This window comes from Piliocolobus tephrosceles, chromosome 10 (assembly GCF_002776525.5).
Source record: "Piliocolobus tephrosceles isolate RC106 chromosome 10, ASM277652v3, whole genome shotgun sequence".
Lineage (NCBI taxonomy): Eukaryota > Metazoa > Chordata > Mammalia > Primates > Cercopithecidae > Piliocolobus > Piliocolobus tephrosceles.
The window spans coordinates 42,945,747-42,971,937 of record NC_045443.1 but is presented as its reverse complement, the minus strand read 5'-3'; the positions used below and the strand labels follow the sequence as shown (position 1 = coordinate 42,971,937).

The window sequence follows — 26,191 nt, the reverse complement described above, 5'->3', positions numbered from 1 at the left end:
GTGTTTAAATAGAAAAAAGCTCACATTCTGATAAGTGTGATTCATAATGCTAGGTACAAAAATGGCTGCTATTCTTTGTACGACCTAATTGTTTTTTTGAACCTAAAATTGTGAGATTCTGATGAAGGTCTAAAATTTATCTTTTAGTACAGAATTTATAGAAGCCAGTGAAATCAGTACATTGATTAGGCAGAAGAGACATGAACTGGAATTGTCATGGTTTCCTGATACATTACCTGGAATTGGAAGGTAAAAATAAAAAATTATTTACTCAGGTGTTTACATGCTAACGTGAGCAAGATAGCATTAGTACTTAAATACAGGGGTACCTTATTCAATTGTTATTTTCCTAAGGAAGTTTTGTGCAAATTAAACTTTGGTGTTTCAAATGCCCAACAAAGATTGTTATATAAAGGACCCCTTAGAAAGTAAAGAATCCTTAATTTATCTGTTTAACAAGTATAGCTGTGTATATGCTAGATTTATGTAAAAGGGAAAGAACCTGAATATTAAGATTTATTATTAGTAATACATCTGTCACCATTCCTGTACTGTTCTCCCGTTCCAGTCTTACCTGTATGCTGTCAGCTGAATCACACTTTTACCATATTCCTCTCCTCAAAAATGTTCTTCTAAATAACTATTTGATCAAGTGCCTACTCTACCCTGACACTCATGACTTTCTGTAATCTCGTTTTTTATTTCTTAGTTTAGTCCTGAAGCTACTAAGATGGTGCTAGATATGTAATATATACTTAAATCAAGCTCCTAAGTTAAGATTAGGGTCGCTGCCTTAGTGTTACATTAATTCCTATAACGTATTATGACTTTATTTTATATGTTACTATAATATAGTTCTGTATAGGGCATTCACCCTCTAGGAATGATGGCAGAACATAATAGAAGTCAAATGAAGAAGTCCAGATGTATGTACTATGAAACTCTTCCTTATAGTTACATATTTTTATACATGTACAAGTTACATTTTTTTTCTCCATGCTTCTCTTCTCCTACTTCAGAATCTCACCTTATACTGAATCAGATAGTCTTTTGTTAGGAGACCTAAATGAATAAGAAACAAAAAAGCTGAGAAGTGGTTTGGGTTTGAATGGAGAAAATTTGAAGGGGAGGGAGTCTTAATAGGTCTCTAGGGACGCTGAGAACTTTGAAGAGCAGTCCCCAGGTCGAGGAATTTTAGAATATAACATAGTGATATAAATCAGTTCCTTGGTTGCCTGGAAAGGAGGGAGAAGGATTACAAAGGAGTGTGAGGATACTTTCTGCAGGGGTGGAAATGTTCTCTTTCTTGATTGGGGTGGTGGTTAACACAGACATATATATATATGTTTATATATGTATACACTTTGGTCAAAAGTTACCAAATGTACTCTTAAAAATCTGTGCATTTTATGTTGAATTACACCTCAAAGTTGATTTTATTTTTTTAGACTAGTGAAGAACATGATGAAAGCTGGAAAATATTTTGTCAAAATACTACATAAATTATTTCAAAGAGAAACGTCTGTGTTAAGTTGCTTTCGTCTTTTCTTTGCCATGAATTTATCAGAAAAACATAGTTTTAAAGATTTTTTTCTGAATTGCAGCCAGTTGGTAGCTATCTTCAGACAAGGAGTAACCTTGAATTTACATTTTTAGTTATTTGGGCAAAAAACGTAAGCACTGTATTTTAATATTGCTAACCTGATTTAGAGAATTAATACTTTTAGATTGCTGGTTTAATTTTTTAAACCATTTAAACAAAAATGTCTTTATTATGTTTTCAGAATTGGTTTTATACCCTGGAATGTTGAAACAGAAGTCCTTCCTCTCATTTCTTCTATGTTGCCAAGAACTATTTTTCCAACAAGTACCATATCTTTACAACATTTTGGTAAAGTTTGTGAAATCATTTTCTATTTTTAAAATTATTATTATTATTTTCTTCCAGTTTCATAAAAATATGTGTTTGATGACTTAGAAAAGCTGTAAAGTAAGGCATAGTAACTTGTAAATACTTCTATAAATGTTTGGACAGCGACTTAACTTTAAAATTGCTTCAACTATATATATCTTATATACACACACAATGGAATATTATTCTGCTACAAAAAGAAGGAAATCTTGTCTTTTGTGCCAACATGGATGAACCTGGAGGACATTATACTAAGTGAATAAGGCAGGCACAGAAAGAAATACCACATGATCCGAATCTGAAAAAGTTGATCTCATAGAACTAGACTGTAGACTAGGGGGTGGGGTGGAGGTTGTTGGTCAAAGGATAGAAGGTTTCAGCTAGATAGAATAAGTTCTAAAGGTCTATTGTGTAACGTGATGACTATAATAATGCACTTGACCCTTGAAAAACACAGGTTTTAACTGGGTGGTGACATTTATACATGAATTTAAAAAAATAAATATATTGGAAAATTTTTGGAGATTTGCAACAATGAAAAAACTCACAGACAAATCGCATAGCCTATAAATAGTGAAAAAAATAAGGAAAAGGTATGTCATTAATGCATGAAATATATGTAGATACTAGTCTATTTCATCATTTACTACCATAAAATATATACAAATCTGTGATAAAAAGTTAAAATTTATCAAAACATATACACACTCAAACTAAATGGTTCCACCATTTGCAGTCATGAGAAATGTAAACAGCTATAAAGATACAGTATTAAATCATAACTGAGTAAAATTAAATATAGTGCATATTTACCAGTGTAACAATTTTTGTGGCCGCCACCTATTGCTATTTTGGTGAGCTCAAGTGTTGTGAATATCTGGGAGGCTGAGGCTGTGATGAGCTGTGATTGCACCACTGCACTCCAGCCTGGGAAAAAAAAAAAAAGCCTGTCAAAAAAAAAAAAAAAAAAAAAAAAAACCCCGCAAAACTTGCTGTAATGTAATCATCTCCATGTGAGCATTTGTCTTTCTAATAGATTGCATATCACAGTAAAAAGTGATCTCTTGCAGTGCTTGCGTATTTTTCATAGTGTTTAGTGCAATACTGTAAACCTTGAGTAACACCTTTGGGACCCACATGAAGTGCCATTAGTGATGTAGGAAGTGCTCCCAAGAAGCAAAGTTATGGCTTTATAAGAAGAAGTTTAATTCCTTGATAGGAACTGATCGAGATCTATAGCTACAGTTGCCCACCATTTCAGACAGATGATTCATCTTGTAAACAAATGATATATTTTTTAAAAATGATATAAACTTAGGGTATTAATAAATACAGTGCAGCACTGCAATGTACTTTCTCTTATGATTTTTGTAATAACCTTTTCTTTAGCTTCTTTTATTGTAAGAATACAGTATGTAACACATATAACATTAAAAATATGTTAATTCACTGTTATCGGTAAGGAGTCTGGTGAACAACAGTTAAGTTTTGGGGAGTAAAAACTATGCCAGTTTTTGACTGTGTAGGGGGTTGGTGCTCCTAATCCCTGTGTTGTTAAAGGGTCAACTATATCTGAAAATTGCTAGAGAGTGGATGTAAAGTGTTCTCACTAAACAAATTGTAACTATGTGAGGTAGCGCATATATTAAGTAGCTAGATTTGGTCATTCCACAATGTTTATGTACTTCAAAACATCATGTTGTACATGGTAAACACATAGTTTTGTCTGTCAGTCAGTTTTAAAAATAAAAAATATTCCAACTAGAAACTCTGTTCTACAGTCTTTAGAAATTACAACTTGGAGGCTTTGAGGAACTGATTCGAAGTCTCCTGTTTCAGGCTTTCATATCCAAACCATAGATCTTTAGAAGTAACATCTGTTAATTAATTATTAATAAATAGTTTGAGTCTTTATTAATTCATGAATAACTTGACCATTTTCTCTCTCCTTTTGCCTAGATAATCCCAGGTCACGGCCGGGCACAGTAGCTCACGCCTGTATTCCCAGCACTTTGGGAGGCCGAGGCAGGCAGATCACTTGATTTCAGCTTGGGCAACATGGCGAAACCCTGTCTCTATTAACAATACAAAATAGCTGGACATGGTAGCGCATGCCTGTAGTCCCAGCTACCCGGGAGGCTGAGACGGGAGGATCGCTTGAGCCTGGGAGGTTGAGGCTTCTGTGAACGATGATTGATCCAGTGATCACGCCATTGCACTCCAGCCTGGGTGACAGAGTGAGACCCTGTCTCCGGAAAAAAAAAAAAAAAAAAAATTAAGCAAGTAGCAGTTGCAAGACCAAAAGTTATTTTCCTTTTTTTTCTCTATAAAATTGCCCACTTGGACCAAATCTAGTTATAACTTATTTCAGTGTCATTAAGAAAGTTGATGAATACCTCATTATTACTCAGAGGTTAGTAGCTGTCCATTTATTAATAGTTTTATTTGTAAGTATTTTGTTTCACTCTGTTGCAAACTGTTTTATGCTAAAATTAGCTAAAGCCAAATTACTGTTTCTTAAAACACATATTTTTTACCTTTTTTTAAAAAAAAAAAATTAGGTACTTCTTGCAAGGGATATGCATTAGCACATCCTCAAGAAGGGGAAGAAAAGAAGCAAACTTCTGGTACATCAAATACCAGAGGATCAAGACGAAAACCTGCAATGACAACTCCTACAAGGAGGTCTACACGTAACACGAGAGCCGAAACAGCCAGTCAGTCTCAGAGATCCCCAATATCAAACAATTCTGGGTGTGATGCCCCAGGTAACAGTAATCCATCTTTAAGTGTTCCCTCTTCAACTGAGTCAGAAAAGCAAAGAAGACAGGCTCCAAAACGGAAGTCTGTAAGAAGAGGAAGAAAACCACCTTTACTGAAAAAGAAACTTCGGAGCTCTGTAGCTGCCCCTGAAAAATCGTCTTCCAATGATTCAGTAGATGAAGAAACAGCAGAATCTGACACATCACCTGTGTTAGAAAAAGAGCACCAATCAGATGTAGACAGTAGTAACATTTGTACTGTGCAGACACATGTAGAAAACCAGTCTGCTGATTGCTTGAAAAGTTGCAATGAGCAAATGGAAGAAAGTAAGAAGCATACTGCAAATCATGATACAGAGGAAAGAGTAGAATCTTCATCTTCTGAGTCTTGTGTTCAGGATCCTCCTATGCTAGTTGGTGAGGAAGGGGAAGTTAAAAAACTTGAGAATACAGGTATAGAGGCTAAAGTTTTGTGTTTGGAAAGTGACATTTCTAAAAATATTTTTGAAAAAGGAGGTGATCCATTGGAAAAGCAAGACCCGATATCTGGACTTTCAGAATCAGAGGTAAAGGCAAATATATGTACAGTTCATCTTCCAAATGATTTTCCTACATGTTTAACGTCTGAAAGCAAAGTGCACCAACCTGTATCTAGTCCCCTAAGTGAGTTATCTGAGAATGTAGAGTCAGTGGTTAATGAAGAAAAAATGACAGAGAGTTCCATAGTAGAAGTTACTGAACATAAAGATTCTACACTAAAAACAGAGGACCTTATAGAGAGCCCCAAGTTAAAATCTTCTGAGGGTGAAATTATACAAACGGTGGACAGACAATCTGTTAAGAGCCCAGAGGTTCAATTGCTTGGGCGTGTTGAAACTGAAGATGTAGAAATAATTGCAACATGTGATACTTTTGGGAATGAAGATTTCAATAATATTCAAGACTCTGAAAATAATTTATTAAAAAATAATCTTATGAACACCAAATTGGAAAAATCTTTAGAAAAAAAGAATGAATCGCTGACCGAACATCCTAGATCTACAGAGTTGCCTAAAACACACATTGAACAGATTCAGAAGCATTTTAGTGAGGACAACAATGAAATGATACCTATGGAATGTGATTCATTTTGCAGTGACCAAAATGAATCTGAAGTTGAACCATCTGTAAATGCTGATCTTAAGCAAATGAATGAAAATTCTGTGACACACAGTTCCGAAAATAATATGCCGTCTTCTGATCTTGCAGATGAAAAGGTTGAAACTGTTTCTCAACCATCTGAAAGCCTAAAAGATACCATAGATAAAGCCAAAAAGCCTCGTGCTCGAAGATCTAGATTTCATTCTCCATCTACAACTTGGTCTCCCAACAAAGACACTCCACAAGAAAAGAAGCGGCCCCAGTCTCCATCTCCCAGAAGAGAAACTGGGAAAGAAAGCAGGAAGTCTCAATCACCATCTCCTAAGAATGAGTCAGCCAGAGGCCGGAAAAAATCCCGTTCTCAGTCCCCAAAAAAAGATATTGCAAGAGAAAGGAGACAATCTCAGTCTCGGTCTCCAAAAAGGGATACTACTAGGGAAAGCAGAAGATCTGAATCACTGTCCCCAAGAAGAGAAACTTCTAGAGAGAACAAAAGATCTCAGCCAAGAGTGAAAGATTCCTCCCCAGGAGAAAAATCCAGGTCCCAGAGCAGGGAACGAGAAAGTGATAGAGATGGGCAGAGGAGAGAGAGAGAGAGGAGAACCAGAAAGTGGTCTAGGTCCAGATCTCATTCTAGGTCCCCCTCAAGATGTAGAGCAAAAAGTAAGAGTTCATCATTTGGTAGAATTGACAGAGATAGTTACTCTCCCCGGTGGAAGGGAAGATGGGCAAATGATGGTTGGAGATGTCCACGAGGAAATGATCGGTACAGAAAGAATGACCCAGAGAAACAGAATGAAAATACAAGAAAAGAAAAAAATGACATCCATCTAGATGCTGATGATCCAAATTCTGCTGACAAACATAGAAATGACTGTCCCAGTTGGATAACAGAAAAAATAAACTCTGGGCCTGATCCAAGAACCAGAAATCCGGAAAAGTTGAAAGAGTCTCACTGGGAAGAAAATAGAAATGAAAATTCAGGAAATTCTTGGAATAAAAACTTTGGTTCTGGTTGGGTATCTAACCGTGGTAGAGGCAGAGGCAACCGTGGCAGAGGCACTTACAGAAGTAGTTTTGCCTATAAAGATCAGAATGAAAATAGGTGGCAAAATCGAAAACCCCTCTCAGGGAATTCAAACAGTTCAGGGAGTGAATCTTTCAAGTTTGTGGAACAGCAATCCTATAAGCGGAAAAGTGAACAGGAGTTCTCATTTGATACACCAGCAGATAGATCTGGATGGACATCTGCATCTAGCTGGGCTGTGAGAAAGACTTTGCCAGCAGATGTACAAAACTACTACTCGCGACGAGGCAGAAATTCTGCAGGTCCACAGTCTGGATGGATGAAACAAGAGGAGGAAACATCTGGACAGGGTAATGTATTCTTGTTGGTTTATTGATACTGTTTTATTTGAAGAATTATAAATTTAATATGTTATTTGTATGAGTTGAAATGATCCTTATTTGTAGTTTTTATAATAAGCTGAACCCTAGTTGTTTACAGGTCACTTTGCATTATATAAATGTATATACACATACATTTATCTACATAAGTATATTATTAACGCTACCTCTGCTGCAGACCTTGCCAAAGGCTTAAATATTTTCAGCACTGTTTGCTACAGTAAAAGAGTTTGGGATATTCCTATGCAGGATTTAACCTCTAATTTGTTGATTTCAGATATGTGTACTTTTAATTTTTTTGATAATTGTTCTCATACAAATCAAATAAGCCATTGTTTTAATAGTAAAGATTTATATTTCCTTTTTTTTCTTGTTAAGAACATTGCAAGAAAAAGGCTGTTGAAGATATAAAAATTGAATAATCTTATAATTTAGTAACTAAATTTTATGTGATTTTTTTTAACTAGTCAGTTTCTTCAGCTACTGATTGTTGATGTATGTTTTGCATGAACTTATTCTTAAAACATATTTTCAGGTGAGTGTTTGTTTTGTTTTTCAAGGTGGAGTTTCTCTTTTTTTGCCCATGCTGGAGTGCAATGGCATGATCTTTGCTCACTGCAGCCTCCACCTTCTGGGTTCAAGCGATTCTCCAGCCTCCCGAATAGCTGGGATTACAGGCGCCCACCACCACACCTGGCTAATTTTTGTAATTTTTTAGTAGAGACGGGGTTTCACCATGTTGGCCAGGCTGCCCTCGAACTCCTGACCTCAGGTGATCCACCCACCTCAGCCTCCCAAAGTGCTGGGATTACAAGCTTGGGCCACTGCGCCTGGCCAAATGTTTTCTTTCAGTTAGAAAATCAGTTCACATTATTTAGAAATGACAGGATTAAATTAAGCAATTGGAGATTGTTACTGTTATACTGAGCCTATTAATTGCTATTTAATTTTACTGTAACCAGTGCTTGTTTCTCTGTCTACAGAGATTTATAACATGACTTTTTTCACAAGCTTTTTTTCTTTTGATAGATTCTAGCCTAAAAGACCAAACAAACCAGCAAGTTGATGGTTCTCAGCTACCTATAAATATGATGCAACCACAAATGAATGTAATGCAGCAACAAATGAATGCACAACACCAGCCTATGAATATCTTCCCATATCCAGTGGGTGTTCATGCTCCTTTGATGAACATCCAACGCAATCCATTTAACGTTCATCCTCAGCTACCCTTGCATCTCCACACAGGAGTGCCCCTTATGCAGGTAGCCGCTCCTACCGGTGTATCTCAGGGACTACCACCACCACCACCCCCTCCCCCACCATCCCAACAAGTCAACTACATTACTTCACAACCAGATGGAAAGCAATTGCAGGTATGTTTTTAGCAACTCAAGTTTAATCAATATAGCCATTGTAAACATTTAGCTGTTCAGGACAGATGTTCAAAAAAAGGCATCCTGGCATTCAAAAACAATTTGTGTATTTGATTTTAGTTATGGTAAACCTTCATAGTCCCTCTTTCACTATCCTCAAAACCCCCCAACTCCCAAATTAGAAAATTAATTAAATACTTATTACCAAATCCAAGCTACGTATATGCTGTTACTTATATCTGACCAGGATTTTTTTTTTCATATTAAGTAAACCAAATTATTAAGCCAAATTAGAATCAAGTGGTGGGCGCTGTACATTTTTCCGCTGTTTTGCATTGTTTGGGGGGGTTATATGGGGCGGTGGGAACTAGTGATTAAGTGCTATGATGAAGCTTTTATTGTCTTGTTCAGACAAACACTAGATAAAGCTCTTCATTATCCATTACCATCTGTGTTTCATTTTCATGAATGTATCATGCTGAAAAGAAAGGAGAAGTGCCTCTGTGAGACAGAAAATTTGAATAATTTGCAAACATTGTGTTGCTTATAATTTTATGACTGCCTTTAAAAAATTTTAGAATCCTAGGCGGGCATGGTGGCTCACACCTGTTATCGCAGCACGTTGGGAGGCCAAGGCAGGTGGATCAGTTGAAGTCAGGAGTTCGTGACCAGCTTGGCCAACATGGTGAAACCCCATCTCTACCAAAAATACAAAAATTAGGCCAGGCACGGTGGCTCATGCCTGTAATTCCAGCACGTTGGGAGGCCAAGGCAGGTGGATCAGTTGAAGTCAGGAGTTCGTGACCAGCTTGGCCAACATGGTGAAACCCTGCCTCTACTAAAAATACAAAAATTATCTGGGTGTGGTGGCGGGCACATGTAATCCCAGCTACTCAGGAGGCTGAGGCAGGAGAATTGCTTGAACTCAGGAGGCAGAGGGTGCAGTGAGCCAAGATCGTGCCACTGCACTCCAGCCTGGGTGACAGAGCAAGACTCTCTCAAAAAATATATATATACAAAAATTAGCCAGGCATGGTGATGCATGCCTTTAATCCCAGCTACTTGGAAGCTGAGGCTTGAGAATCACTTGAACCAGTAGTCGGAGATTGCAGTGAGCCAAGATTGCGCCACTGCACTCTAGCATGGGAGAGAGTGAGACTTCGTCTCTAAATAAATAAATAAGTAAATAAATAAATAAATAAAATAAAAGTAGAATCCTGACAGTACGATAGAGTTGAAAGAATAGGGAAATTGGATTTTAGTATTTTGTATCTTAATCTTTTTCTCCTATCAACTTACTACAAGCCATTTGATTTTACTGCCTTATTTTTTCCAATCTTTAAAGTGGGGGCACTTATTTTCGTTAATATTCCTGAAGATCCTTGCAGGAAAGATACAGTTCTTCTCCTTCTCCTTGTTTTTAGTGTTGCTGTCAGAATGTTACAATACATATATATAATTTAAAACTCATCTTGACATATCTAAATAAGGTCCTGTTTAAAAGTGTTACTCATTTTTCTTTAAAGGGCCCTTTAGATATAACTACCTGAAATATGCATTTTTCTTTAGTACCAAGGTTGGTTTGCTTTGTGTTTTTTAATGTTATTTCTAATACATCACTAAAAGACTTCTATCAAGTACAAGTAATTCATTAACTGATGATAACTCTTTAAAACACAGGGTATTCCTAGTTCTTCTCATGTAAGTAATAACATGAGTACACCAGTTTTGCCTGCTCCAACAGCAGCCCCAGGAAATACGGGAACGGTTCAGGGACCAAGTTCTGGTAATACTTCGTCATCAAGTCACAGCAAAGCCTCTAATGCTGCTGTAAAATTGGCAGAAAGCAAAGTAAGTGTTACAGTGGAAGCCAGCGCAGATAGCTCGAAGACAGACAAGGCAAGTTCAAGGTTGAGAGCAACCTCCATAATTCTGTATATGATAAAGGTGAAAAATATCAGCTTTTTATTGTATGAGTGGTGAAGGGAATTTCTTATTGGCAGTCTAAATGCCAGTATTATTTGAAAGATTCTCTCTAGATGAGTTGATGTCTAGTAAATTATTGGTAATACCGATGTCCAGTAAATTATTGGTAATACTTTATAATTGTTTTTAGAAATGTTTGATATGTTTTAGTAAATAAACTGTTTTGTATTTGTCATGTTAATAGTTGGAGAGTCTCTTACTGTAAATGTGAAATATTTTCAATTGTTTGAAATTTCGTGAGAGCATATGACTGGTAAATAATAAATTACACATTTTCTTCTCATCAGAAATTGCAAATTCAAGAAAAAGCAGCACAAGAGGTAAAATTGGCCATTAAGCCATTTTACCAAAATAAAGATATCACCAAGGAAGAATATAAAGAAATTGTACGGAAAGCAGTAGATAAAGTAAGTTATGCCTTTAGTGAAGTATGTGCACATTGTTTTGAACCACCTCTGTTTTAATAAATGAATGCTGAAGTTTAATTAAAATAATAAAAGCTAGCTCCTACTAATTCCTGTCTACTTTTTGCCTTTTGACTAGTTTGTATGAGATAATGAAACATGAAAATAAGTCTGGTTATCTCTTTGGGGTTGTTTTTCACAAAGCTTTCTATTTTGGCTTTAATCCCTGTAAGCATGAAAAATGTTTACCCCTCACCCCTTTTTTCTTAGGTTTGTCATAGTAAGAGTGGAGAAGTAAATTCTACTAAAGTGGCAAATCTGGTTAAAGCTTATGTAGACAAATACAAATATTCACGGAAGGGGAGCCAAAAGAAAACTCTGGAAGAACCTGTGTCTACTGAAAAAAACATAGGCTGAAATGGGGAACGCTGTCAAAGACATTATCAGGATATCTGCAAAGTGCAATTTCAACATGTACCATTAACTGAAAATCATACATAACTGTGATTGAAATTTGGTTTTGATAAAATTATTTTTTTAACATAGGATATGATGTTTTGTTCTAAATAAATATAGATCTGCACTGCAACTTCTGTATCCTTCCTTCCCCTCCAACCTCCCCCACAAAATTCAAGGGAAAGTAAAGGGTTGACAGGAATGTGCATCTTTACTAGGACTGTGTTATAGTGTGGATACTGAAAGATGTATAGCTTTTTGATTAGAGCAATGGAGTGCATAAATTAGAAACTTCTAAGTGCACTGGTTTTCAAAGAGATATATATAAAATGCATTTATTCTGTCAGGTTAAAATATAAAGTATGATCTTTATGATTGATTTTTTTCCCTCTAATTATAGAAAGTTAAATAATGTATTACCATGAAAAATGTTTCTAATATTAAATAGAACATATCAGTTGCAGAGTTCCTAATGTGTATTTTTAAAGCACATATCTGAATAAATTGCCTAGATAGAAAAAAATTATCACATGAGTAAAATTTAGTGTTCAAAACATTGAGACATTCTTCACCTATTGTATGACCAAATAAAGGTTATGCTGCTTGTTTTTCTTTTGTGCCTTTTTTTATCCCGATTTGAGATAAGCAGTTTGACTTACTAGATTACAACTTTGGCAGTTCAAAGTCTTTGTTGAAGACTTTGAGGAAAAAGATTTGGAAAAATTGTTGACTTTCAGCCGGGCATGATGGCTCACGCCTGTAATCCCAGCACTTTGGGAGGCCGAGGCGGGTGGATCACCTGAGGTTAGATCATCGAGACCAGCCTGGCCAACATGGTGAAACCCTGTCTCTACTAAAAATACAAAAATTAGCCAGGCGTGTTGGTGCATGCCTGTAATCCCAGCTAATCGGGAGGCTGAGGCAGGAGAATCAGTTGAACCCAGGAGGCAGAGGTTGCAGTGAGCCAAGACCGTGCCATTGCACTTCAGCCTGGGCAACAGGAGCAAATCTCCATCTCAAAAAAAAAAAAAAAAAAAAAGTGTTGACTTTGTAGAAATTATGTTCTTTCATAGTATCTTCTTCTACCCATTGCAGATGATAAATTATTTATGCCAATTTGAGAACTGCTGTTAAGCTGTTATCCTCCCTTCCTTGGGACTAAGAATTACAAGACTCATGGCACTGGCATAAAGTGGTTGTTTAATCACTGATGAAATTATTTTCACACTTGTTACAATGAATGCAGTGTTAATTTGGTGATCAGGTGGTAGCCATTAGCCATGTTGCAAAATTCTAAAATTCTAGCCAATAAAACCTGTGTTTTAGAAACGCAGGGGAAAGTTACATGATGGAGTCTTGTTTAGCCTTTCAGGGACTAGGGATTTGTTTTTTTGTTTTGTTTTGTTGTTTGTTTGTTTTCCTCTTTTTAGTACTAGAGTATCTCAGTTTTTATAAAAGGTAAGTTTAAAATGTTTATTGGGCCATTATTTTAGCTGAAAGAACAGTGGGTTTTCTCCATGATAAACTCTGATTCCAGTAAGAATTTTCAGTACATACCAAGTACCTGGAAAGTTCTTCAGATAAGTTAATGGATCCAAGGAGATACATGCCTCAGTGAGATAGACTGACCCTTTTACTAGCTAAACTAGCCAGAGCAATACTCTGTAGAACTGTGCTTTTCTAAAGTAAGGATTATCTGTTTCTCAATTTTACATGCATAATACTTTTCCTGGTGCTAGCTTTGATAGGCAAAATATTTTGCAATGTTGGCCCCATAATGATTGTGCTAGTTCATAAGCTTTGTTAAGTTATGAGTGTAATCATAAAGATATTTCCAAGCAGTTTTTGACCTTCATTCTACATTTCTGGGCATTTGTAATATGGTATTCTACTGGTATATATTTTTAAAGTTTGCATTTAGATTATGATAAATTTCAAGTGTATTTCTTCTAATAAAGTATTATGACAGTGTTTCAATATATCAAGGCACACCTCCTTAGTTGTTTTAGGTTAGAACTCGACAAACAATTTTGTGAATGTTCAAAGTATTTTGAGTTAAAGCTAGTTCATACTTTGAAATTTTTGCAGCAAATTGCTGTGTCTAAGTTGATTAATCACACAATACATGCTTTTCCTGCATTTTCTTTCAGTGACATTTGAGAATTGGGTGACATTTTAAAATGTGCTTTATACCATTTAGCTTTTGCAAGCAAGTTCTAAAGTTTTGGAGCAAAAGTGGTGTGGTCAAGAGTTGAAGTCTCATATATCTTTAGTAGCACTCCCATGAATTATTTCCATGACAATAAGAAGTGTGTGTTCCATATCTGATGGGGGCACTGGTTAGACTGCATTAATAGCTAATGAAGAGTGTTATTTGATTAGAATTCAAACTTTTAAAATTTTGAAATGTTTAAGAATGTATTAGAAAATGCATGCTTTATGTTGAAAAAATACATTGCTTTAACATTCCTCATTCTTTAAGAAATTTATGTTAATTTTGCATGGGCACAAACTTAATCAGAAACATTTTGTGGAGTTACATTTCTTCTTGTTATTTATCAAGGTTCAGTACTGACTTGATCTTTGAAACCTTGGTCCCTTTCATTTACTAGTCACATTGACCAATATTGTATAGAAATGCCTAGAATTTTGAGACTAATAGTAGTTATCTGTTAACATTCTAAAAGTTTTGTGCTTTTTAAAATTTGTTTTGGTAATTACCACATTTTTTTCTCTTACCTTCCTTTAAATGGCCACAGTGTATACTGCTTGAATGTTCCATCCAAAAGATGTAGCTTCAGAAGCACAGTGATTGCCCCAGGGTCCATGAGATATTGTTTTTATTATGAAGTTGGAGTGCTGTCTACTGAAATTATACTCTTAAATAAATACGTATGTAGTGTGTAATATTTTCTAATAAATTCTTTTGATAAACTAATGTCTTTAACATTTTATTATTAAGTTTCCAGGGGAATGGTGACTTCTCGATTATAATTCCTTACAAATGTGTTGAAGTGTTACTTGGACTTGTACCAAAATCATTCACATCATGGTTACATAATACCCAAGCTCTAAAGCAACCTTAGAGTTAGCTATAAGCATATATTTTAATGGCATTTCCCCTAATTACATAATTATTGTAAGAAATTAGAAAAACTGTAGTAAATGTGTAAAAGGAGAAAAATCACCTGTAATCCTACCAAAGGTAACAACTAATGCCAAACAAGCTGCACATAATTATGTTGTAACCTTTCATTTTCACTTAATGATGTACTGAGAATTTTCTATTTTAATAAAAATTATAGCTTATTTTATCAATAAAAAATGATATATACTGGCTGTATAGTATTCTTTTTTTTTTTTTTTTTTTTTTGAGATGGAATATCGCTCTGTTGCCCAGGCTGGAATGCAGTGGCACCATCTCAGCTCACTGCACCCTCCACCTTCCGGGTTCAAGCAATTCTCCTGCCGCAGCCTCTTGAGTAGCTGGGATTACAGGCACCTGCCACCATACCTGGCTAATTTTTGTATTTTTAGTAGAGATGGGGTTTCACTATGTTGGTCTTGAATTCCTGACCTCAAGTGATCTGCCTGCTCAGCCTCCCAAAGTGCTCAAATTACAGACGTGAGCCACTGCACCTGGCCCAAATGGCTGTATAGTAGTCTATGACGTGACTGTACCATTAAAACAATCCTCCACTGTTGGATATTAAGTTGCCTTTTTTTTCTTTTTTTGAGACGGTAGTTCGCTCTTGTCACCCAGGCTGGAGTGCAATGGTGCGATCTCGGCTCACTGCAACCTCTGCCTCCCAGGTTCAAGTGATTCTCCTGCCTCAGCCTCCTGAGTAGCTGGCATTACAGGTGCCTGCCACCATGCCTGGCTAATTTTGGTATTTTTAGTAGAGACGGGGTTTCACTATGTTGGCCAGGCCAGTCTCGAACTCCTAACCTCAGGTGATCTGCCCACCTCAGCCTCCCAGAGAGCTGGATTACAGGCGTGAGCCACTGTGTCTGGCCTAAGTTGCTTTTATGAATATAAATTAGTAAAATATAAATAAGACATAAACAATCTCTACCAATTTCAGATTTTCTTGGGCTTGATTCTACAAATAGAATATCTCATTTTATAAAAAATTTTTAATGTGATTATACACACGATGCATGCTTTCTAAAACTGAATTACATATACTGTGAAACTTCATTTTCTTAAGCTGATTTTTCTATCCAAAGAACCACTACAAAGATTTGTTTGTATATATTTCCAAACTCTTTAATGCATTTACAAAAATGTTTTTAACTTGGTGGCAAGGTGGTTCCCACCTGTAATCCCAGCACTTTGGGAGGCCAAGCCAGGAGGACTGCTTGAGCTCAGGAGTTGGAAATCAGTCTGGGTAACACAGCAAGACCCCGTCTCTACAAAAAATCAAAAAGTTGCTCAGGCGAGGTGGTGTATACCTGTGGTCTCAAGATACTTGGGAGGCTGAAGTGGGAGAATTGCTTGAGCCCAGGAGGCAGAGGTTGCAGTGAGCCAAAATTGTGCCACTGCACTCCAGCCTGGGTGTTAGAGCGAGATAGTGTCTCAAACACAATGTTTTGTAAGGTTCCAGGAAAGCAGGTTGCACAGATCGTTTTTCCCAGCATATGAATTATATTTTGTAAATTGTTCTGCATCTCTAGTTCCCTTAATAAACTGAAGATATAATGTCAGTATGTATGAATGTGCCATGTTCTTTATAATGGCTACATCATGTTCCTCTCTTGCTGGTCATTTAAGTTATGTGCAGGTTTTGGCTATTAGGAAGAACACTTTAATGAACACCCTTTGTGACTTACCACTGAACAATTTTTTTTTTTTTTTTTTTTTTTGAGCCAAGAGTCTCACTTTGTTGCCCTTGCAAGAGTGCAGTGGCACAATCACTGCTCACTGCAGCCTCAACCTCCCAGGCTCAAGCAGTCCTCCCACCTCAGCCTCCTGAGTAGCTGGGACTACAGGTGTACACCACCACACCTGGCTAACTTTTGTATTTTTTGTAGAGATGGGGTTTTGCTGTGTTGCCCAGGCTGGTCTCAAACTCCTGGATTCAAGCAATCCAACTGCCTCAACCTCCCGAAGTGCTGGGATTACAGGCATGAGCCACTGCGCATAACCTGTTCATGGGTCTTCCGGAATGTTCAGTTCATCAAACAATGCACACCTACTGTGTATAAGGAATTCTTAGATTCTTCATGTCAGGTTTCATCTTAACCACAGTATTCTAAAAGGAATGGTACAGTAAATATTACCATATTAAGCTTAAGCTTCTAGTATGTGCTAGGCATTCTGTCAAACATTTCATATGTATTACCACATTTCATTTATAAAACCAATTCTAGTAATTTGACAAAAAAATTGAGGTACATAAAGGATTAACTGAGTTATCTAGTTGCACAGCTACTTAATGGAGCCAAGATTCACATCCAAGTCCATGCTAGACTTGGGGATGTTACATTGAGTTCACATACATAAACTTACGTTCGTATAGTAACGCAGGAATGATAGCTGATATAGAGAAGTGAAAACAGCATGGGGAAAGTGAGAGGAAGGGACATGTATCATATGTCTAATTAGGTCCACTCATTTTTGACTTTTTTTTTTTTTTTTTTGGAGACAGTCTCGGTTTGTTGCCCAGGCTGGAGTGCAGTGGCATGATCTCGGCTCACTGCAGCCTGAACCTCCTGGACTCAAGTGATTGTTACACCTCAGCCTTCCAAGTAGCTGGGACTGCAGGCATGGGCCACTCCGCCTGGCTAATTTTTTAAATTTTGTGGAGACAGGATCTTGCTCTGGTGCCCCGGCTGGTCTCAAACTCCTGAGCTCAAGCAATTGTCCTGCCTTGGCCTCCCAAAGTGCTGGGATTATAGGCATGAGCCATGGGGCCTGGCCTCATTTTTGACTTTTTAATAGCACTCCCATATTTCCTGTTTTGGAGATATTTAACCATGAAGCCATCTTTAGTGCATTCTTTGCTTTTCTTGCCCTGTTTTCATTTTCTCAGTTTCCTGTGCATCGATTCCTCCTTTACAATAAATTCCAGCTCGTTTCCAGCCATGTTACCTTTGACTTCTTTCAATAGTTTTAACTCTTACTTAAATTCTGTGGAAACCAGTTTCATCTTAGACACTATAGACTAATCATCCAATAGTATAGTTTTGGCCAAATTATTCCACATCATTTCTTCAACAGATAGTGCCAGCCTGTGTGTGTTACACAGTAGAGAAGAGGGAGCAAAACAATCATGGAAACATATACTTGGTGGGGAAAACAGGTACATGTATAACTGATGGGGGTGCAAATAGGACAACCAGATGCTCCAAGAATCTGATGGGTTTATGAAGTCTAACACTGGTCAGGGAGGACCCCTGGGGTGGGAAGGGGGTTGACACTTCAGCTAAGAGCCAAATGGTAGCTAGGGAGGGAGAGCATGAGCTGGCAGAGGGAATGGGGCAAGAGTGGGTCTTGCCAGAGAGCATGGCATCCCTAAGCCTGGAATGGCTGGAACGAAGATTGAGAGGAGTTTTTCGGCAACGTATTTTGTAAGGAAAAGCTTTTAAACTGGAGGTGTTTGACATGATCAGATTTACATTTTGAAATGAGTGCTCAAAATGTTTCATGGCTCAATACAAGTGGTTAGAACATGAGAAGTGGGCTGGGCGCAGTGGCTCATGCCTGTAAATCCCAGCACTTTGGGAGGCCAAGGCGGGCAGGTCACCAGAGGTCAGGAGTTTCAGACCAGCCTGACCAACATGGAGAAACCCTGTTTCTATTAAAAATACAAAATTAGCCGGGCGTAGTGGTGCATGCCTGTAATCCCAGCTACTCGGGCGGCTGAGGCAGGAAAATCACTTGAACCTGGGCAGAGGTTGTGGTGAGCCAAGATTGTGCCATTGCACTCCAGCCTGGGCAACAAGAGTGAAACTCTGTCTCAAAACAAAACAAAACTAAAAACATGAGAAGTGTTCAAACCGAAACATTAAACAACAATGTTTTAAATTTTATCAAACTGGTAATTTCCAATTGTGGCAAGAGTGCCATGATCAAACATTACTGTGGGGGGTGTGCAAATACGTACAATTTTTCTGAAAGGAAATTTGAAAATAGGTATAAAGAACCTTAAAGGGATTATATATTCTTTTCATACTATAAACATCCTGGTCCACATATTTCTTTCCCATATTAGTGGAAAACTGGAGGGGGATGGTTAACATAAACTATGGTTCATTCATATAAAAGTATTTTACAGCTATTTTAAATGTTTCCGGGGGCAGGAAGTGGAAGAATGTACTCCTTTAATATTAAATGGAGAAAATATAGGACAAAAACGGTATACAATTATCCTAACTTTCTTTAAAAACTTTAAGGCAAAAATATATATATTATTAATAGAAGTTGTTTCTGGATAATAGAGGATTTTTTCCCGTCTAAAAACTTTAAGGCAAAATATATATATATATATATTATTAATAGAAGTTGTTTCTGGGTAACAGAGGATTTTTTCCCCTGTATGCTTTTGTCTCCCAAATTTCACAGTTAATAAAAATTGCATGATCAGAAAAACTATCTTCAAAATTGCAGGCCTCACGGCTTGTGGTATGAGGGCGAGAGATGGGGTAAAGGCTTTGCTCTAGGCTGAAGAGCTGAAAGTTTCCCATGCTGGAACTGCTCTGAGTTCTCAGATGCTTGAGCATCTGGCTGTGATGGGCAACTGTCTGGTGTCTCCTCACACTCAGTTCCTCGGGGAGGAGCTTAACTTCTGTGGCAACTGATGAGTTGTAGTCTGTAATAGTCAGCACCCACTGGCTTTGTGGAGTGAGAAACGCTTTAGTCATGAAGCAGTGGACTTCCCAAACCGTAACTAGCTGAGCATACTCCCCACCAATCCTGTGAGTACGACAGAAGATAATCCATTTCTGGTGATAAGTAGGGGTATCTGGGCTTTAAAGCTCGCAGCGGGCCCGGTTTTGTGACAGTGAGTATACGCTCTCTGAACCTGAATTACCTATAAAAAGGGGTGCTGCCTATCTACCTTGCAGGGTTACTGAGGATTGAGATAATAGATGGGAATGTCTTGAAGTTTACTCCACATTTACTTGGGGAAATTCCTGCCTATATAACCAGGACTGTTTTCTCGCTGTTTTCATCCCTGTTGGACAGTGATGGAAATGCAACTTACTTATCAAGTGGTTTGCAATCTAGCTGCATACTTAGGGTCATATGGAGAGTTTTATAAAAGGCCATGCACAAGCACAGGCCCACCTCCCAAACCAATTATATCTGTCTCTGGGATGGGGTATTTTAAAATCTCCCAGGTGGAGTCTAATGTGCAGCCAAGAAGCAAACCATGTAACTTTTTTAGATCCCCTGCAGATCACAGCTGTTCTGTTAGAGTAACATAATTAATTAGATTACAGCTTGTTGTCTTTTTGAGACAGAGTCTTGCTCTATCGATAACTTAGGCTGGAGTGCAGCCACATGATCACAGCTCACTATGTAGGCTCCACCTCCTGGGCTCTAGTGATCCTCCCAAATATTGGAAATACAGGCACATGCTATCATGCTAATTTTTGTATTTTTTGTAGAAATGAGGGTTCACCATGTTGCCCAGGCTGGTCTCAAACTCCTAGGCTCAAGCAATCTACTTGACTCAGTCTCCCAAAATGCTGGGATTACAGGTGTGAGCCACTATGCCTGGCCGGATCACAGCTTGTTTGGATTCTACCCCTGCTCTCAGAAACATCAACAGCACCTGATAGTTTGTACACACACGTAACTCTTTTTAACGTTGTTTTCAAATTCGAATTTACCACATTATCTGGGATTTTGAGCCCACTAAGCACTAGGAAGATGGCAAAACAGCACCTTCAGAGACAAGACACCAAACATTTCCAGGGTGTTCACACAGTAGTTCACAGTACAATCAACCTCTTGTAGGAACCCAGCTGTTGGTAAGGTTAGGAAGAGTATACTTAATTTAACAAGATTTTAATTTACACTCTTGTCTAATGGAGTTATAGCTTCTAAAATTATTGTAGTATTGCTTTTCCAAATAATTTCCAGAAATCTTTTTCTTATACACTTTATATATAGCTGATAAACTTTATATATAGCACTATCTATATATAGATAGCACTTTATATATAGCTGATAAGTACAATCTTAATTACCAACAACAGCAGTGGCTAACACTGAGCGCTCATTACTGGCTCTGTGCCAAGAACTTAATTTGTATTACCTACTTCAGTTTTCCTAACAACCTTGAAAGGCAGGTCCCATTATTAACTTCATTTTAGAATGGAAAAAATGCTCTCAACCATCTTATAATATTCCTCTCAGCTCATTACATGGTCTGCCCAGTGATATTTCCTTTGTGAAGTATCCAGGTCCTAACACTGACCCTTCCTCCAACCTTTCTAGCAGTTTGGGCACTAGAAATAACTTCTATATATTTCTGTTTCCATTATCCTGCTCCAAAGTGTGTGAAGTCCTCATAATCAGTCAAATATTATAACTATAATAAACTAAGTGGTCACCCTATTTAGTCTTTCAGATCATCCTGCAGACTTCTACTAATTATCTAATTCATCTAATATTAATCATGTACTTGTGATGAGCCACTTAACTCCTATATGCCACATTGCCAACAAACTTCACAGAACTCCAAACAAAATCTTAATTAAAAAGGAATGAGTCTGCTCAGGCTGAAGGTGAGGACTGCACACCTGCTCAGCCATCCTCTTGCCTATGGCTCTCAATCTGACTTCCTTTGAGGCACTTCTGGTTAGTCCCGTTCACCCTCAGAACCTAATTTGGACTGTATTTGTACTTGCCATTTGCACCCTCCCAGGCTGCTCTGTGGAACTATCTTACTAGATAATAAGGGAAATTCCACTCCTAAGTTAATGTCCAACCGAAACACATGCCCCAGTGCATCAAGAGACAAGAGTAGAATGTTTATAGCATCATATGTAGTTGCCCCAAACTAGAAACAATCTAAATGCCATCAGTGTTGGGAATATTCGGCAATAAAAATAAGGGAACCATTGCCGCATCCAACAATATAGGTGAGTCTCACAACCAAGCTGAGTGAAAGGCACAAAATATAAATCCAATACTGTATTTCTGTAATAGTTCAAAAATTGACAAAACTAAATTATAGTGTTTAGAGACCCATACTTACATAGTAAAAATTAAAAAAACCATAAAGAATAGAAGCAATTGCTTTGAAAATTCAGACAGTGGTTACTGACGGGGGTTTAGGGGCTTTGATGGAGATGGGACATGAGAGGCTTCTGGGGGACTATCAAGGTCTTTTCTTGACCTGGGCAGTGGGTCCATAGGGTTTGCAGTAAAATAATAAGCCAGGCACTGTGAATCATGCCTGTAATCCCAGCTACTTGGGAGGTTGAGGCAGGAGGATTGCTTCAGGCCAGGAGTTCAAGATCAGCCTGAGCAACATAGCAAGACCCTGTCTCTAAACAAATAAAAATAAAGCTCTACTCTACATTTTACTCACTTTGTTATATGTGTTATATTTCATAATTTAAAAGTTTTTAAAGAAAGTATCAAGGGGCTAGCAGTTAACCCAAAGCCATTGTTTTAGATTTGATAGTCAAATCTACATTTGCACATTCTCTCAATCCAGTCCCAATGGGAAAAAGAAAATCCATGAACTTGAAGGGGGAAAAAAAATCTCCATTCAAAGAATAATTTTGCATCACATTAAGACATACATCTGTTCGGAACCAGAAATAAGTATAAAGCAACAAATATGCAAGGGCCTACTCTGCACAAGAGTGAAGTTGTGTGTTCATTTCAAATAGTGCTCAGCCAGGCATGGTGGCTCACACCTGTAAATCCCAGCACTTTGGGATGCCAAGGCAGTAGGATTGCTTGAGCCCAGGAGTTCAGACCAGCCTGGGCAACATAGTGAGACCTTGTCTCTATAGCCAATCAATCAATTGAAAACAGTGCTTTCTGTATTAGATCGCACCAACTTTCAGGTCCTTTGTTTTTCTAAGTTACTTTAACCATGCCATTTTTTACCTAAAGATGAAAAACAAACTCATTTTCAATGGTTGTACAATTTAGAAAATTGCCTGTCCCTGGCAACTGCCTTGCAAAAGTGATTTTGTTTAAAAGGTCAACCTGAAAGCCAGTCTAGTTTTGTTTTTCACAGTTTAGCTATGAACAGTGCATCATATTTGATAATTCAAATCAATACATCTTCTCAAAAGCAAAGGCTAAATGTTTTCTGCAGTTTAGGGAAGTCATAATGTCTAGTCCAGAGATTCTGAAGCCCTTGTCAACCAAATGTGTTGGTCAAACTTATTACATTTGATTTCAAAACTACACTTTGTGGGGCCTGTTAGTTCCGTTTACTTGGTGGCCAAGCCATTTGTGTCATCTCTGCTCCTCCCTGAAATTGTTGAGTTTCATTTTTGTATATTTTGTTTGTGGAGAATGTGTATAGCTTTGATCTCTTACTAGTTAGTTAACCCCTGCACTTGTCAACCTATAACCTCCTCTTATCCTGAACAAGACCTCTCCAAACTCAAACTCTCTTACTACCATTAGGTCTGTCCATTTCTATTTTATTATTATTTTGAGACAGGGTCTCACTCTGTTGCCCAGGCTGGAATGCAGTGGCACGAATACAGTTCCCTGTAGCTTCAACCTCCTGGACTCAAATATCCTCATGCTTCAGCCTCTCCAGTAGTTGGAGCCACAGGCGTGCGCCACCATACCCAGCTAAGTTTCTTTTTTGTAGAGGCAAAGTCTGGCCATGTTGACCAAGTTGGTCTCAAATTCCCGAGCTCAAGCAATCTTCCTGCCTCAGCCTGCCAAAGTGCTGGAACTATAGATGCCTGGCTGAGGTGTGTCAAATTTCTACTGGCCCTTAGAATCTCTCATTAAAAGACATTTTCCCTTCTCAGGGGTGGGGCGCAGTGGTTCACACCTGTAATCCCAGCACCTTGGAAGGCCGAGGTGGGTGGATTGCTTGAGCTCAGGAGTTCGAGGTGAGCATGGGCAACATGGCAAAACCCCATCTCTACAAAAATAAATAAATAAATACAAAAATTAGCCCGGCATGGTGGCTTGCACCTGTAATCCCAGCTAACTCAGGAGGCTGAAGCGGGAAGACCGCTTGAGCCTGGGAGGTGGAGGTTGCAGTGAGCCGAGATTGCACCACTGCACTCCAGTCTGGGTGACAGAGCCAGACTCTGTCTTAAAAATAAATAAATAAAAGATAAAAATTATACAAAGTACTTATAAAAAAGACATTTTGCCTTCTCCATAAAGCCCTTGCTATTTTCCCTTTCCAACTCAGCATCAAATGAAGCCTGCTACATGATTAAACTCCCAAACTCTTTATAATTTCCTTATGGCACATGTTTTTACCTTTTATTGCATTGGCTATTATTTGTAAGTCTGGCCTACCCTGAGAGCAGGACGTCTCCGCCTTCCGAAGCAGCAGCATAGGTACTCCAACAGTATTGCAGGCTGAAGGTGATTTAAGGGTGGACGCTGGGGAAAATCCCATTAACATCACACTAATGTTTAGGAGGAACGACTCTTTCCAAAGGAGTCAGGAGATGGTTGTTTGAACTAGGCACCAGACGGATAGTTGATTACAAACTGTGGTTTCAACTTACTATAAACATTTGTCTTAGAAATGGCCCTTTGTCAAGGGTATTTCCAGAAAGTTTTTCTGGTTTTACAAAGTGGTGCCAAGTTAATGAATGAAATACTTGGGAAATCTGAAGAATTAGGGAAAATCTTAAAAAGACAAAATGCAAAGAAAGAAAATGTGAGTAACAATGAGGCAAATACAAATGAAAAGATCTGCACCAAAATTAGGGGTACATAGTGTTTATACTAGCAGACTCCTGGCCTTGAATCTGACTCTCTGAGGAAAGAATTCTCCTTATTCCTTATAACTAGACTTCAGAGGAGATGGAGAAATAGTTCCACTTACTTGCTGTAAGAACCTGGTCAAGGTACTTATTAACCCCCTTTACCCCACTTGTGAAATATTAACTATTACATTGGGTTGTGTGAAGGCTGAAACGATACACATAAAATGCTCAGCACAGTGCCTGACAAAGTAGTGTTCAGCAAAATGTTAGTGACTAGTTTAAAACAGCACCTTAAATTTTGGAAACAATTTAAATGTCTATCAATATGGGGTCTAGTTAAATAAAGTATATCCATAAAATGGAAAACTATATTATATAGCTAAGAAGGATGAGAAAGCTATTTACCAACATGGAATAAACTTAAAATATTAAAATTTCAAGAAAGTACAGCATATTATTTATGGTATGAAATATTTTTGTGTAAAAAAAAAGAAAATACTGAATTCACTTGTATGCAGTCAACACCAAAGATGTACTCAAGAAATGTGAACACTTCTTATCTGGTCGGGGGACAGGGGTGGTGAAGCACATGGGAATGAGACTTTTCATAGAATTTCACTTTTTGATTAGGTTACTTTCTAAAGGCAGTTTATGTTTTAAATAAATGTATCCAATGTGGATTGTATCTCAGTCTAAAGTCCACAGGAGCCAGGACTTGACTTAATAATAGCCTTTTAATATTTAAATGTAGTCTTTATTAAGGAAATGGATCTACTTACTTAAGTATATGCCAGTGTGTCTTAGTGTTTCTTATCCACACACAAGGCAATCCTGGACTTAATTTTTACCAATAGGAAATGAGGCTATAAAATTGCAATGAAAGAGTTAAAAATATCATAATGAAATAAGACAGTGGTACTGTCTTCATTTGTTTTGCTGCCTCTGGAGAAGGCTAGTGTAGTTGTTGTATGACGGACTGCTGTATGAGTCTGCGAAGAGTCAAGCAGTATGAAAGTGATCGCTAAAATTTCCTTTGATAGATACTGGATTTTGTTCTCATTTAACTTACTATTTGGTAACAACGAGGGTGCCAGGTGTCCCACGTGGTTAACCCCATAGCTCCACTTCTGCTCCTTAGCAGCTTCTGCTTTGCATCATGTTTCCTCTGTTTGGTATTTAATAGCAGTGGTTAAGATCAGGACAGAAGTCACTTATCCAAAACATTCTCATTTTAAAAATCATTTTATTGTCATTTCATGGTTAAAAAAACATACATGACATGACTATAAAGTAATGAGACGAGTTTTCAGGTGTTGGTTGGATTACTGAGTCTCATTAATATATAGTCACAATCCTGACTTGAGCTTGGAAGAAAAATATGCCTTCGCTATATGATTATCAATTTTGTTACTTAAAATTTATTGAGTGCCAACAGAGCACTAGGCACATATATAACACAGAATTATACAGTCTCTATGTTGTAGACTATATTATTTACATAGATTTCTCAAAGATAACATTAAAGCATGTATTTACAGAACTTTAGACAAAAATAACAATACTGTAAATCAGCAAGTTTCTGTCTAGCAAGGAGCACCTTTTCATGAATGAGAGGGTTTTGCAGAACTTATTGTGCAAGAGCACTTTAATTCCATTACACAGCAAGTCCATATTATTATATAGTTCTATAAAGCTATAGGAAGAAAAACCTAAGTGGGAAGCCATGATTGGTTTCATTAGGTCAAACACATTTAGGAAATTCTCTGCTGAGACTGAAGCTTAAAGGGCTACAGTCATATTTACATATTATAGCAGAAAAGCTAGAACTACAGCATGCAATTCAATGAGGTGGAA

The 26,191-nt window shown here is 37.6% G+C and overlaps 2 protein-coding genes across 3 annotated transcripts in view; one reads left to right on the top strand and one right to left on the bottom strand.

The window, feature by feature from the left end:
- The window catches only part of SCAF11 (SR-related CTD associated factor 11), a 78,061-nt gene extending 63,680 nt beyond the window's left edge, over window positions 1-14,381 (top strand). Inside the window, exons 9-15 of one of the 2 annotated variants that reach the window (XM_023231223.3) lie at window positions 148-249; window positions 1,785-1,891; window positions 4,474-7,191; window positions 8,251-8,597; window positions 10,278-10,496; window positions 10,871-10,990; window positions 11,258-14,381. In XM_023231223.3, the coding sequence (XP_023086991.2) occupies window positions 148-249; window positions 1,785-1,891; window positions 4,474-7,191; window positions 8,251-8,597; window positions 10,278-10,496; window positions 10,871-10,990; window positions 11,258-11,404 (3,760 nt within the window). In that variant the 3' untranslated portion in view covers window positions 11,405-14,381. The remainder of the gene's footprint in view (window positions 1-147; window positions 250-1,784; window positions 1,892-4,473; window positions 7,192-8,250; window positions 8,598-10,277; window positions 10,497-10,870; window positions 10,991-11,257) is intronic. The other variant, XM_023231224.3, reaches the window with a different exon arrangement.
- Window positions 14,382-25,735: 11,354 nt separating this feature from the next.
- Window positions 25,736-26,191, bottom strand: part of ARID2 (AT-rich interaction domain 2) — a 186,272-nt gene continuing 185,816 nt past the window's right edge. Inside the window, exon 21 of the mRNA XM_023231168.3 lies at window positions 25,736-26,191. This exon is cut by the window's right edge and continues 2,472 nt beyond it. The gene's annotated coding sequence lies outside the window, so the exon portion shown is untranslated.